Here is a 15136-nt window from a genome sequence, read left to right as displayed (position 1 = left end):
ACTTTTTTAAATTGAAGAGCTGGTTGTTAAACATTTATCAGCACATGCAAGCCAAAGTTAGGTTCTGTGACTACCATACTGTCTCTCTCTTCAGTAATCACAAAAGGCACTATTATTCATTTATTAGGTAATGAGTAGACTAGATCCATTGGCCTGTAGGAAGTTCTACAAGTATGGTTTATAACCTTCATTTAACCAGGCTCAAAACCTTTCTTCTGTTTTCTTGTACTATCCAAATTCAGAGCATCACCAACTCTGGTGTTCTTCTTTGCAATATTTTTGGATTATTATTTTCTTCCTTTAAAAATCTAATTTTAACAATTACTAAATAAAATGGATATTAAGGGGATTGTATAAAGAACTGCAGGTCTCTACAATGTACAACTTAATTCAACCTGAAGTTTTCAAATTTGTCCTGTTTCTTTTTGGCCTTTCTTCTGCTCCCTTTTGTACAACCAAAAAAAAAAAAAGCCTTAATTTTTTTTCTTTTCTTTCTTCTTTCCTTTCCTTTTTTCCCCTCTATCCTTTCTTGTTCTTGGCTAACTTGTCCCTACTTTCCCTCATCTACTCCTTCCCACAATTGGAAAAAGAAAAGAAAAAGTAAAAAACAGAAAGAAAAATAAAATCCTTGAAAAAAAAAAAAGCAGCTGGGTAGTATAGTGGATAAAATGCTGAGTCTGAAGTCAGAAAGACATCTCCTTGAGTTCAAATCCAATCTCAGAACCTTATTGAGAGAGTCTGGGCAAGTCACTTGTGCCTCAGTTTCCTCATCTGTAAAATGAGCTGGAGAAGGAAATGGAAAACTACTCCAATATCTTTGCCAAGAAAATACCAAATGGGGTCATAGAATCAGACATGACTGAAATAATTGAACGACAATAAGAAATATTCTAGCCAAGCAAAACAAATTCTGACATTGTGTCTGAAAATGTATGTATTACTTTGCATCTTAAGTCCATCACCTTTCTGTCAAGGCAGGCAGCCAACAAGCATTTATGAAGGACAAAGTAGGTAAAGGGTTGGCCTTTGCTAATTCCCAGAAATAGAAATCCACTCTTCCTTTTGAAGCAGTCTCTGAGAATACAAATTCCCCCTTCAGACTAGTAAATCAGGCCCCAGAGTACCCAGCATGTCTTCTCCTAAGATTTTAAGAATAATCTGGAGGGATTGGGGGTCTCTTTCTAATGCAGTTACTGCTCATTTTGCTCTACCAATGCTATACTTTAGGGTTATCAGCTGATATCAATTAGCCAAGTGGAATTAATTAGTTTTTAGTCAAGGGCATAAACTACCCTTCTCCCCCAAATTTTGGGACACATCCTCCCACCAGTACAAGTAGAGACCAGGCAAGTGGACTCAAATTTAGTGAGCCCTTGTGGCAAAGGGGCAAAATCACAATTCTGATTAATCGGAAATTCTTTCTCCCTTCTTTCAGTCTTCATACATTCCCCTTAGGCATGGTGTAGGCTTCTTGGAGAAACCTGAAATTGTTTTCTCTCACTAGATCCTGTGTTCTTAATTTCTGATGCAGATGCTCCTATCAGTCATTGCTATGACGCAGGAGAGAAGTCTAATGTTTCCAACCTTTCAAAAAGTTCCCAAGATCATTCTCTGGCCAAGAAGCCAGAGATGGGGCTATCTTGATTTCCTCCCAGGGTTTTTGGCTGGAATCACTTTCACCTGGCTTGCCACTGGAATGCCCATTGGCCTACGGGGTGTGAACTGAGACCGAGTCTCTTTAGCCAATCCTAATGGATTTCCTGTGAAACTTCATCTCATTTCACCCAGTGGTTTTGCTTTCTTCCAAACTGATCAAGGACTTTTTGTACCTGGTTCAAAGCCTTTGACTAATTGGTTGCTTCTTTGGCTGTGTCCACCTGTTGAGAGTTAAGTAGTGTTCAGAAGGGCTGAAGGACTGACGGATTGATTCGAGTGCTCTCCCGCCTCTAGGTTGTACTTCCAATCCTTGACCTTCTCCTTGCTCAGCTCCTGCTCCCAACTGTGGCTAATATCTCTCCTCCCCTCATGCTTTCCCATGTTCTTCCAGTCCTTACACATTCTGCTTGCCAGAGCAGAATCTATCCCTTTGCCAGGAGCATGATATCAACTGGCTGTGGTTTTATAAGTACTTTATTGTCTTTTTATCCACACTTGCTCCCTATTAAGCTCATTGTAGCCTTCTCAAGGGCAGGTACTTCTCTTGTGTTTTCCACAATGCCTGTTGAACACCTGATGGTTTGGTGGATATTCAGATTTTGCCTCAATTACACCTGGACTAAGTTAAAGTCACAAACAACAAATGTGGAGAATGACAGTATGAAAGATGATGGGTTCACCGTTGATGAGGATATCCCAGTACATGGAAGGAATAACTACTCATTTATTTAAATGGAAAATAGATGGTTTTGGAATGATTGGCTAATTGCAAGTGGGAGGGAGAACAGAGACAGAGATAGGAAAAGTCAGGGACCGAGAGATGGACAGACAGAGAGGGAGACACAGAGACAGATACACCAGAGAGAGAGAGGACATGAGGAGAGTGTGAAGGGGGCGGGTTTGCCTCTCCTTGGCATTCTCTTCCGTCCTCCATCACTGAGTGAGATGCTGCTCAGACAGAAGGGATGATTTGTAGCAATCTGAGAAGCAGGGTAATGTCGTGTCCTGGTCCCACACAGCTGGTGTGGGGCAGAGGTAGGGAAGGGGAGCCATGGCTGGGGGGAAGAATGAATTCTTCCTGTACCTGAGAGAGGCCATCTGGCCTTAATTAGACACAAGCTGGTGACTGGGACTGCTGTCAGAAAGCCAGGATGCAGGTTGAGACTTGGGGGCTAAGGCAAACTATCTCCACTGCTGGAAAAATACTTGAAGAGTTTCAGAGAAACTGTCCTTCTGAACAAGGATCTTCTCTGGGAGAAGAGGTGTAAGCTTCTGAAGGAGGCTTAGGGGATCTCTTCTTCCCTGGGATCGGCTGTCTAAAGCTCATCCCCAGTAAAAGGGTCTTAATCAGCAGAGGCTAGTGAATTCACCAAACAGATAAATATGGATGAATTAAAAATCAACACACAGCCTTTCAGCCAGTGACCTCAACAGTGCTGTGAAAAACTCTTCCTTAAAGTGTCCTGGCTGGAATTAGTGGAGTTGGGAACAATATTGCTAGTTCATCTTCTGTCACCATACATACTTTTCTCTCTTTTCCTACTCCTTTCTCTTTTCCTGCTCCCTTTATTCCTTTTCCCTTCTTCACCTTTTCTTTACAGCATGAATCTGTGAGAATTCTGGGTGAAAGACCCCAACAACGACTACAAATGCCCCAGAGAAAGAGAGTTCAAAGGCACCAGTCCAAAGATGTAGTCACTCTCCAAAAACTGTCACAGCAGTAATAATTTAAGCCTTGGAACCCAATATTCTGGTGACTGGTCCAGTAGGCAGTGGCATAGAGCACTGGACCTGGAGTGAGGAAGCTCTGAGTTCAGATTCTGTCCTAGATACTTACTAGGTATATGATTTAGGAAAATCATTTAACTTCTGTTCATCTCAATTTCTTCAATTCTAAAACTGGGGAAAATAATAACACCTTCCTCCCAGGGTGATTGTGAAGATCAAATGACATAATAATGGCATTATTAAATTACTGTAAAACACTTGACACCATTTGTAGCATACAGTACTGTATGTTAATTATTATTATTACTATAGCATTTAGCACAATGCGTGAAATAATGTTATGTTAGTTGTTATTATTCTTATAGTACTTAGCATAATACCTGGCACATAGCAAGTGCTATGTTAATTATTAGTATTAGTAATAAAAATATCATTATAGCACTTAGCACAATGCCTTGTACATAGTAGGTACTAAATGTGAGTTGTCCTTTTTCTTATTATTATAGCACTTAGCATAGAGTAGTTGCTTAATTAATGCATATATCTTTCTTACACACCTGCTCTATGCTAAGCACTGGTGATAGGAAAAGAGGCAAAAGACAGTTCCTGCCCTCATGGTGTTTTCAATCTAAACAAAGATATACAAGGAACCTACATATACGAGAAATAGGAAATATTTTCTTCCTTTCCTCCTTCCTGTAGTTATTATAGGAATATTTTTCTGCCATATAATCTTAATTTATCCACCTGTTAATTAATTTTCTACCTCCTGTTACTAATTCTGAACTTTAATGTTGAGCAGAGCAAGTTTAACCCTTTTCTTAAAAGCCTTTCAAATATCTGCACGACTATTGTGTTTTCCCCTAAGGTTTTCCTTGTCCGGTCTAAACATCCCTTTCTTCTTCAATCAATTCTCATACGGCACGATCTAGATTCACTATAATGCTTGCTATCTCTCTCATTTGTCAACGTCATTCCTACAATAGGACATTCAGAACTAAACACAATAACTCCGATATGGTCTGTCCAGGGTTGAGAACAGTAGGACAATTACCTCTCTTGTTCTGGATACTCTGACTCTCTTAATGTAAAATAAGATTGAATTAGTGTTCTTGGCTGCCAGCGCACACTGTTCACCCTTAATGAAGGCACAATCTCCTTGGACTTCCAGAACTGTTTCGGATGAAAAGTCTAACAATGGCTCATCAGTCTTAGACTTAGGAAGCTCATTTTTTTGAATGTATATAAGACTTTAGATTTATTCTCTATTTCATCATCTCTTAGATTTGGTCCAATGTTTTAACTTGTCTATACATTTTTGAATCCCAGCTCAAGTATCTAACTCATTATCTATCCTGCATTTTCGTCTTCTGCAAGTATGAGAATTGTGATATCTATGTCTTTATCCAAAGCTGGCCCAGATCAGACACAAATGTTGATGGGATACATACCAAGAAAATTCTTTTAAAAAAAAAATACTAGTGACTACTCTGGATCCAGACATCCAAACAATTGTGATTAGTTCATAACTCTTTATCTTTATTGCAAAAATAGCATGACTTTATCAAATGCTTTCCTAAAATCTCAGTAAATTATGATTTGCTTCTCTCCTTTTTTCCTCTTGTTCTATTTTCTTCTCTTATCTCCTCGCAGGATGAACTAGAAACTTGGGATGTCATCTAATCAAATACTATCATTTTACACATAAGGAAATAAAGGCCTAGAGCCATGAATATAATTGACCATAGTTATTTAGCATATGTATTATATATTGAATATTATATATAAAAATTATATATAAGTATGTATATGTATATATATACATATCTATGTGTATTCATATACATATATGTGTGTATGTATATGCATGTACATTTCCCAAGTGTTTTGGCTCTCAATTCAACTTTCATTGCATCATTTTCACTTCAGAGGAGAACCTAAGTAAAATTAAGATGTGACAAAGTTTGTTTTGTCCCCCTTGCTTCCCTGTCTTTTCTTTTCTGAAGGACTTTTCTGAGTCTTTACCACCTTCTTTCCTCATCTCCCCCTATTTTAATACTATTCAAACTCTCCTTTATCATTTCCCTTAAGAATGGATCTAATATTCATTCATAAAGTCTAATGCTTAACTGAGTTTATGAGGCCTCTAGTTTAAGTTATTAGCTATTGACCAATTCTCCAGAACTAAGATGCACATGTTAATATATGCAATGAGTTATCAGATAAGACTATTTTCATCATGAGCTTGGTTTCATATTTTATTATTATTTTCCTCTTTTTTTTTATTCTGGAACCCTTGATAGAATATATGTTGTTGTTTAGTCATTCATTCACATTTGACTTTTTGTGACTCCATAGACCATAGAACATCAGGTCATTCTATCTTTTATTAGCTCCCAAAGTTGATCCAAGCTCATGTTTGTTGCTTCCATGACGTTATCTATTCATCTTATTCTCAGTTGTTGCCCTCTCCTTTTGTCTTCAATCTTTGCCAACATCAGGGTATTTTCCAAGGAGTTCTGTCTTCTCATTACATATCCCATATATATATATATATGTATATATATATATATATATATATATATATATATATATATAATGTAAATACCAAAGCATTTATTTTTTATTTTATTTTAAAAATAATTTTATTATTAATAATAAATTTATTATTTATTTTATTTAATTTTCAATTTCAGTATTTTCCTTCAACATTGCTAATAAATCTTTGACTTGCCTTTAAACACATTTTTGTTTAATAAACAGTGTCACTTAACCCCAGTCTCAAAAAAAAAAAAAAAAAAAAGAAAAAAAAGAAAAAAAAGAAAACCCTTTACAACTTAGCCCCTTTCTCCCTTTCAATTTTCTCCCACTTTCCATCTCTGTGTGTTCTTGATGATCCAGGGATTCTTGCTACCCTTTGCACACCACATTCCCCTCCATTTGCTTGTTTTTGCTGGCTGCCCTCCATACCTAGAATGCTCTCTCTCCTCACCTCTGTCTTAAGGCTTCTCTGGTTTCCCTCGAGTCTCGGCTCAATAATCCGGGAGCAATTTGCCCTCTTGATATATCTTCTGTATGCATACTTGTTTGCGTGTTATCTACCACAAAGTAAGTGAACTCCTCGAGGTATTGAGATTGTTCTGGCCTTTAAAACTCCAGAGAGCTTAACACAATTCCTGGCACATAGGAATTCCTGGCTTGGAATATTGTTCTTGATTAATAGGATGAGGAAATTTCTTGGATTTACTGGAATTCTGTCCACAAGAGTAGATAAACACTGAGCCTTTTGTATCTCAGAGAACAATGGGTTGATAAAGTAAACTTCTCATGTTGATGTTGATGTTGATGTTGGTGTGAGCTAGCTCTGTGATTTAGGTAGATCATTTAATTTTTCCTGTGCCTCAGCTTTCTCATGTGTAAAATAGGGATAATACATGCAATGTATTATTTTCACTGGATTGTGGTGAGGGGACCACATTTTATAAACCCCAAAGAGCTATTATATAAATATAAATTATTACAAAAACATGAGTTTTTATGAACATGATTTTGGAAAAGGTACTTGACCTTGAAAATGGTCATACTGTGTATTTTTTTTTTATTTTGGATAATATCAGTCTTCTTTCCTTCCATTCCACTCCTACCAACTCCTTTCCTAACCATTATAATCCTGATTCAGGAGCACAAAGGAATATTTGCAATAACAACTTTAATTATTTTTTTAATAAACTTTATTCTATATTACAAATAGGTTTTTTTTTGTTCTGGACTGCAAAATAGGAATGCCTTATATTTACATACACAGGTATACAATTAATTATAACAAAGGTACAGAAGCTTACCTTTACCAAGTAACAACTGGGCTCCAATTTAAATAGCATAAGTTTACTTTTTTAAAATTTATTTTTAATCATTTTATCTCACTAGGATAGTTTTTTCTTTCTTTTAAAAAACAAAAACGAAACCCAAACCTCCTTTCTAACAGATTTCATTCACATGTCTTTGAGGCTCATGTTAACACTGTTGTCTAAGGATATGTTTTTACAAAGGGTCAGTGTTTAAGGTGGAAGCTTTATTGAAACAAATTGGGGCTGGGAGATAATGGGGCAGACATGACCCACCTCCCTACCGAGTCTCTGAGAGTCCCACAGCAAGCATGTGGCTCAGCTTGTTCCTTAAACCACCCGTTTGCCTGTTCCTTATCCATGCCATGTACTTATTTCTTCCTTTTCCAGGATTGGGATTTGAGAACCCATCAGGATGGGATTTTGTTCCAATTCTCCCATACCCCAGCTCATTTGCTGATGATCTTTACTTAATGACAAGGCCTGGGAGTCCTGTTGGTTGCTATAGCTACCGGGTATCAAAAGATGGGCTGGTCCAGCTTAAACCCCGACAGAGAAAGGGAGGGCTGGAGTCCAACATTTCATTCCCATCCTGTAGTGTACCTAGCATTACCAACCACCAGAGTAACCAACGATTATTTTAGACTCTCTGGTCCCAAGTTCATGAAGCACAAATCCCACACTCTTCCCTTCCTTCCCCCAATCTCTACCAGTAATGGGGGATGGAGGGCAATGCTTACAAAACTTGAAGTAATTGGTTTCCAAATGGAAACGGATTCTCTGAGGTAAACTAGCTTTTCTTGCTAAAGAACGGAAGGTTTAACAAGCCAACAGACTAACAACAGTAACCAGAGGGAGAAAATAAAAAATATATATTATATCTATGTTTGTGTGCGTATTGAACTGCTGACTGGTCTGTCAATGTGAGCAGCTTTCTGTGTTCCCTTTGTTATTTTTGGTCAGGTAGTCTGTTTTTTTTTTTAAGTTTCCTTTGCATTGTTAAATAATTTTATTCTTTGCTTTGCCCTCCTGGGGGAAAGACACCCTCAAGATAATAATAACAATAATAATTTTGAGAAACCACATCAACCAATATTGACCAAGATGCCCTTATTCTGGAAAAAGAAATAGATGCATATGGCAGAGGTGTGTTATGTTAGGCTGAAGCCAGGGTAACTGATTCTCTCTGGGTACCAATTTAGGGTCAACTACTTACTGTGGGACTCAGTTTCTAAGGAGTCTCACCTGCTACCTTCAAAGCTTCAGAGTATCTTAAAATTTTAATAAAGATTTTACCATAAGAAACCCATACTGTTACTGATCATGTTCTCTGCAAAGTTATCTGGTCTACAGAAGCAAGGTTACTGTAAGCAAGGCCTGGTCCTAGACATGAGACACAAGTCCAAAGGAGATGATCAAATGAGAATTATGGTCCTCTGTTTCCTGTGTTGCTCAGTCACAATTCTAGGCTCACTAAACTACTGATTTTATTTTCTAATGTGATTTAAAAATATTTCAATTGGTCATTCACCTGCCTGGAGAAAAGAAAATCTGGGGCAGCAAGGGCCAAGAACATTTTTTCCAAGCATTTAAAAAAATGCTCATCTGAAAATTAAGAGATCTGTGAGTTAGAGATCATGAAATCTAATCCCTCCATTTTGCACATGATAAAGTTGGATGGCCAGAGGTGATGCAAGCTGTTCAGGATGACAGGAGAGCAGAGTCAGGATTCAAAGCCAGGACCCAGAGGGCAAACTAAGAGTGATGGTTGTAGCTCAGCTTAGGGAAGAATTTCCCAACAAATAAAGCATCCCTCAAAGAGAACTAGCTGTCTCAGGAGGTAGTGAGCTCCCCATTCCTGGAGGAAGTGGAAGCTGGATGACTACTTATCAAGGATGGATTGGCCAAAAGATGTCTTGTAGCATCTCCAGCTCTGAGCGTCTGATTTTCATAGACTTGCCCTGGAAGACAATGACTTCCTTGGTGGCTAAGGTCCAGAACCCAAGGCTGGCCCTTCTAAAACGTGACAAATGATTTTTCCAACAATAGGCTTGTTGGTTTCATCCACCATCTGTCTCTTTCTTTCCTGTTTCAACTATTAGCCTTCTAGGAGTCCTAGCCCTATCTCTTGTTCTAGGGTGAGAGAAGGATGGAAAAGGGTGTGTTGAAAAGCAACAATCTCTTGGATCCAAAGATACATTCTAAGTACTAAGACAATGAGATCCATTCATTCTCTAGGGATTTTCCTGACCATTTTTATTATTTTGGTTCATTTAAAAACTGTTTCCCAGCAAGGGCTTCCACCACAGCCCCCGAGACTGTCATTAGCTCTCTAATCCCTAATTATTGTGACCTTCCATGCAAGCTTCTTCTTCCTCAGACTCAGATCATGGATAAGAAGGAAAAAAAAACTAAACTATTTTGTTCTGGATCAGATCCAAGGTTATCAGTCACCTTCCACCTGATGCAGAAAAGGAGAGGATAAGGGCAGGGGGAGCAGGCTATTGTCCTCTGGGAAGGAAGTGGACTGAGAGCAAGAGAGGATGCCTTGGGACAGACACAAATGAGTCTCCTTATGGCCTGTGCTGGTTAAGAGAATGCCCACAACGAGGAGATCAAAAATTGCTTCTTTGAGGTCAAGAGTAGAGGACGTCTTTGTTCTTGTGCTCCCACCAGCATCTCACAGGGGCTTAGCCCAGCTGTGGACCTACTTTGTGAAGCTGATCAGAACAAGGAGAAATTATGGTGGCTGTAACTCCTGGGACCACAGGCTTGCCTGGACTGGCTTCCAGGCTTATTGGGAGAGAGGGGAGAGAAAGAAAGAGAGAAGAGAGAGAGAGACAGAGACAGACAAAAGACAGAGACAGAGATGGAGAGAGAGAAGAGAGAGAGAGACAGAGAGACAGACAAAAGACAGAGACAGAGTCAGAGAGAGAAGAGAGAGACAGACAGATTCAGTCAGAGACAGAGAGACAGAGACAGAGAGAAAGAGGAAGGGGAAAAAGGCAGAAAAGGGAAAATGGAGGGAAGGGAGGTAAGAGACTAGATCTGTGGGGGAAAGCAGAGACAAGAGCATGCATCCTAGAGATTCCACAAACATCCAAGCAGAAGCTGCCTCTCGTGCATGGGGCTGAAGAAGGAGAGGGACCTTGGAGACATGCATGGCCATGAAGGGGGCAGTGAAGAAGCTGCCGGGCACTGAGAGCCACACATGCAGCTGGACTCAGGCACAGCAGGACATGGAAGGGCTCACACAGAGGAAGTTTGGGATCCAGAGCTGCAGGCAGAGGGAGGGAGTGACCTAAGGGACAGAGAAGGAGTGAGGCAGGGGGAGTCCAGCCAGCATCTCCTTTCCCTGCCTCGAACAGACTGGAGTGCAACTGCCCCCCACTCCCACCTGTAGGAGATCCTTCCTAAATTATTTTCTTTGGCATTGGATCAGTTCAGGCCCCTGTTTTTCTCCTCGTTTCCTTGTTCTAAGTTGTCTCTTCTGGGGGCTAGGACCACTAACAGTGGCTCCCAATTATCCTCTTGGCTATAAGGTGTAGAGAGTGGGCTTTCAGTATAGTCTGGGTGGGTGTTAAGGGATTAATTTTAGTCCCAGCCTGGGCACAGGGACATTCCCACCCTTTCCCAGGTGACTCTGGAAGGTCTCTGTACCTGAAATCACCGTTGAGGGAAAGGGAAGCAAAGAAACCCTTTTTCCTTCATGAAGGCCATAGAGACTAACACAAAAGCTATGTCCCGTGTGTGAACCACGCCAGTGTCCTGGTCAGGTGCAGATTGAATCTCTGTGTAACCTTTCAGTCCCTGGACAGAAATAGCTAATAGCGGTTCCCTTTCTTCCTTAAGGATTCACCTTTACCTTTATATTCAGTTCCCCCAATGGGGCAGAGGTGGGAGAGCAGGGACAAGGTCACCCTCTGAACTACCAGGGCTCAAAAGTAACGGGGAGAAGAAGTATAAAGTAGGGACGGGGTGAGGAAAGAATCCCAGCTCCTCTGTTCTATGAGCTCTTTGAGGACAGGAACTATCTCCTCTGTATCCCACTGGCCCACAGTAAGTGCTTATTAAATGCTTGTTGATTGATTAGGATAACATTGAAGAAGGGAAGGAGAAGAGGTCAACTCTTCTCTGATCAGACTTTTAGGGTTGAAGTTTCCACCTTATGCTATAGCTATGACCATAAGAGTCAGCTGTGAAATAGAGGTTTTCCTAGCCTCCAATAAGAACCTCTCATTATCTGGGGAGAGCATTGCCCTTTCAGTCTAAGTTTTCTCTTTCCCCAGTGGCGAGGCCCTAAATGCTGCCAATTTCCATCTACCCTTTGGATGCTTGCAAGGAATGTGAGGAAGCCCGAGCTTCTCAGCTGGAAAGATGGAATGGGTCCTTTTTCTCTCTCACTCTCAGCCTTTTACCTTAGTTTTCTATCGTATCACATGAGCACTGAGAATCCGAATGAAACAGAAAGAAAAAGTGACAAAAAACATGAGACGGACTCCGGCCAGGGAGATTCCCATGATTCCAGGTCTCAACGCTCTCTGGACAAAGGGAAAAACTGGATGTTCAGAGGACCAGAAAGAAACAATAACAACTACAACAATTCTAAAAATTCCTTCTCTACAAATTAAAATACCATCTTCCAAGAGAAATAAGGAGGCTGTGATATGGTGATCTTTTTTTTTTTTTCTCCCTTTTCTTTTTTAAAGATCTATATATTTCTCTCAGGCAATTGTAAATTTTTTTCAACAACAAAAATAGGGAGAAAAAAATCTTGTACCAGCAAAATATTATCAATATCAACAATAATAACATTTCTTTAAAAAATAAAAGTTTCAACAGAACCATGACAACAATATTCTTTGCTGCTTGTTCTTTTTTTTTTTCCATTCTAGTTGTGCAAAAAAAAAAAAAATCAAAGCCTATTCACACATACATATTTGCACCCACGCAGACAGTTTCCATTCGGCAAACTTGTGTTAAATAGATCTGTGTCTCCCTCCTTTCCTCCCCAACCCCATCATATGTGCAAAAGAGTTTCGGTGGCCAGGTTCTTCCTTGACCAGCCCCCTGCTTACTTTGTTCAGCCTGCCTGGTCCTATAAGTTGTTGAGAGGAAAGAGAAGCAACCAGCTAAAAAGTAATTTCTAAGTCTCTCCACCTAGCAATTCATTCACCAAAGCATTTGGTTTTTCTTTTTTTCTCTCTCTTAAAATGAATCTTTTCCCATTCTCCCACTTGTTTGCCACGTACCTAACATGTCCTTTCTTTTCCTGTCAAATTCTCTACTGTTCCCAGGATGTCCATTATTTCTTGCTTCCTCACTCCCCCCACCCCAGCCCCCAAACCATCAAAACCTGAAACTTGGCAGGCAACTAAAATGGCTTCTCTCAGGTGGGTGAAGCTTCCCCATCACTATCTCCTCTCCTCTCCCTTCTAGCCACGAGTACTCGAGCCATTTAGCAAATGTTGCAATAAATGTCTTTAAGTTGCAGGATGAGTTGATTATCTGATCACAGAAGTCTCAGACCCACACACAACAGCCCCAGTCTCGAAGCCCTGAACCAGCCACACATGCATACAGGTGCATGTTCATATACAGACGCTTTCTAAGATAGCCCCATCCTTCCCTCCAATCTCCCCCAAAGAGCTGGGAAAACTATAACTTTCATCCTCTCCCTACTAGACTGTATTAAAAATAAGTAACAGAGAAAGGTATTTGATGGCAAGGAGTGTAACATGGAAGTGGAGCTGACCTCCTCTACCGGCACATCCCCTAGAAGGTGCTTCTCTTCTGCTTCCTTGTCTCCTCAGGTGGGCCATCACCTGGGGCTGGGGCTGCTTGGAGGCTGACTCGTGTTGGGTGGAGAATTGGATGGGATGACTTCTAAGTCTCTCTTGATTCTAACCTTAATGCTCCAGCATGCATTGTGTAGCCCCAGTCTGCCTGCCTGTATGTATGTATGTGTGTGTATGTAAGCTTTGGATTTAACCAAGAAAGGATTTGGACAGATGACAGAGTTAGAGTGATTCTTCCTTCAGTTTTGTCCTTAAGCTAAGGTCCACCATTCATCTCTGTTAAGGCCATTTGCTTTGGCCATTTTAAGGCTGCTCAGGAGCACCAATCATAGGTGATGTCCGGAAGGGTAATGAGGGAGGGAGTTACAGGTGAGACAGCTTGGATGCTGATGGAACCATGACGGGGAGAGTGTGTTAGCTGAGTATCAGCCCCAGAGTGGGGTGCTGCTGGGAAAGTAAAGAAGGCTGTGGAGACTTCCTTTCATAGAACTGGAGAAAAGCATCTCCCAGACACAATCTGTGTTTCTGAGGGACCCCTGATGAGTGATTATGATGGGGAATAGAGAGACAGTTACTGGAGCAGCAATTGCTTTCTGTCGTTCAGTGTGAGGCCCTGGGCAGAGATGAGTCAATGGATTAGACCTGGGGAGATGGTGGTGATTCCATTAAACGGGAAGGTAGATGAAAAATAAGAAATCTTGTTCTAAGACGGGACAATCCCCCTGCCATCCCATCCCCACCACTTCCCTTCCCCAATACACTGTATTTTTGTGCTATTGGGAGTCAGATCACAGTTTTTCATGGAACCATTGACTTAAACCTATAAGAGACTATTACAGACCATCTAGTACATCTCCTTCATTTTTCAGATGAGGAAACTGAAGGTCACACAGGGAGTAAATAGCAAAGAAAGGTTTGAACCCAAGTGTCTTTCCATGGTAACATTTTCTTTCCCATTGACTTTTCTCCAGGGAGAAAGAACCAAGAGAGGGGCTTGGTCTATATAGGGATTAGAGGGAGGGCAGCCTGGGGAATTCCAGCAATACAGAAGCAGAAGAAGGGTGAGTTCTCTGGGCGTCTTTTCCTTGGAATCTTGGCTTTACCCAGGAAGGCGAGGCTTTCCTTCTCAAGGCCGCTGAGTGAAGGGACCATTGGCTAGAGCTCGAGTTGGATGTCAGGCAGAAGGAGAAAGCTGTGTCCTTGTCTTCCCAGCCAACATAATACTGAGTTCCTCTGTCCATTCCCTAGGCCATGGGTCCATCCCAAGAAGGAGCTATGGGGAAACAAAAGGGAGCGACAGCAGCACAGAGATGACCCCTGTCCATCTGGAGATATCATCATCCATTGAGGGTGGGCCGCAGCTGGGAAAGAGATCTCAGCTCTTGTGTCCTTCTGTCTGCTCCTACTCTGTGGTTTTTCTGTCTTGCCAGGATGGCTGGGGACTGGGTGGCTTGGTCCCACCGAGGATGTGGCAGAGCAAAAAAAAAAAAAAAAAGGAAGAGAGAGAGAGAGAGAGAGAGAGAGAGAGAGAGAGAGAGAGAGAGAGAGAGAGAGAGAGAGAGAGAGAAAGAGAGAGAGCAAGAGAGGAGAGAAGAGGGAGAGCGCTGCTCAGGTGATGCTTGTAGCCAGTCGGAACTTGCACTTGGTAAAGATGATGATTTAGTCTGAGGCACGGCTTGGTATGTCCCCCCTCCAAGGGAGTCTCGGAAGGACAGTTCTCAGCTGTCTATGCTCATGAGGGTTATGACTTGTTCTAGTTTGTAGGCTAGTTTCTGCTTCCCACACTGGTCATCGTGGTCCAAGGGTCCGAGGATCTGTAGAGAAGGGACCAAGGGCACAGATTACTTACCGGCGTGCACTTCGGTGTGTGGGCGGGGTGCCACAGGCAGTGCATGGAGACACGTGCTCATGGCCAGGGTGCAAACACACGCCCGAGTCATGAGGGCATCCACGCCCCTCCAGGTGTGCATCCGTGTGTACACGCCCATGCAGCATGTCAGGCTGTGAGCATCCTGCAGGGCTGGTGGGGGGCGGGTTTGCAGAAGGGAGGTGTGGGGACACATTCTGGCACATGGAGATGTCAGAATACCATGCAGGTATGTGTGTGCA

The 15136-nt window shown here is 41.4% G+C and overlaps 1 protein-coding gene across 1 annotated transcript in view; it reads right to left on the bottom strand.

The window, feature by feature from the left end:
- Positions 1 to 7097: 7097 nt before the first annotated feature.
- PLXNA4 (plexin A4) overlaps positions 7098 to 15136 on the bottom strand; it is a 627987-nt gene continuing 619948 nt past the window's right edge. The window contains exon 29 of the mRNA XM_074269561.1: positions 7098 to 14841. Within this exon, the coding sequence (XP_074125662.1) occupies positions 14746 to 14841 (96 nt within the window). The 3' untranslated portion in view covers positions 7098 to 14745. The remainder of the gene's footprint in view (positions 14842 to 15136) is intronic.

This window comes from Sminthopsis crassicaudata, chromosome 5, assembly GCF_048593235.1.
Source record: "Sminthopsis crassicaudata isolate SCR6 chromosome 5, ASM4859323v1, whole genome shotgun sequence".
NCBI classification, from domain to species: Eukaryota; Metazoa; Chordata; class Mammalia; order Dasyuromorphia; family Dasyuridae; genus Sminthopsis; species Sminthopsis crassicaudata.
The sequence above is the reverse complement of the archived record's forward strand: the minus strand, read 5'-3'. Positions and strand labels throughout refer to the sequence as shown.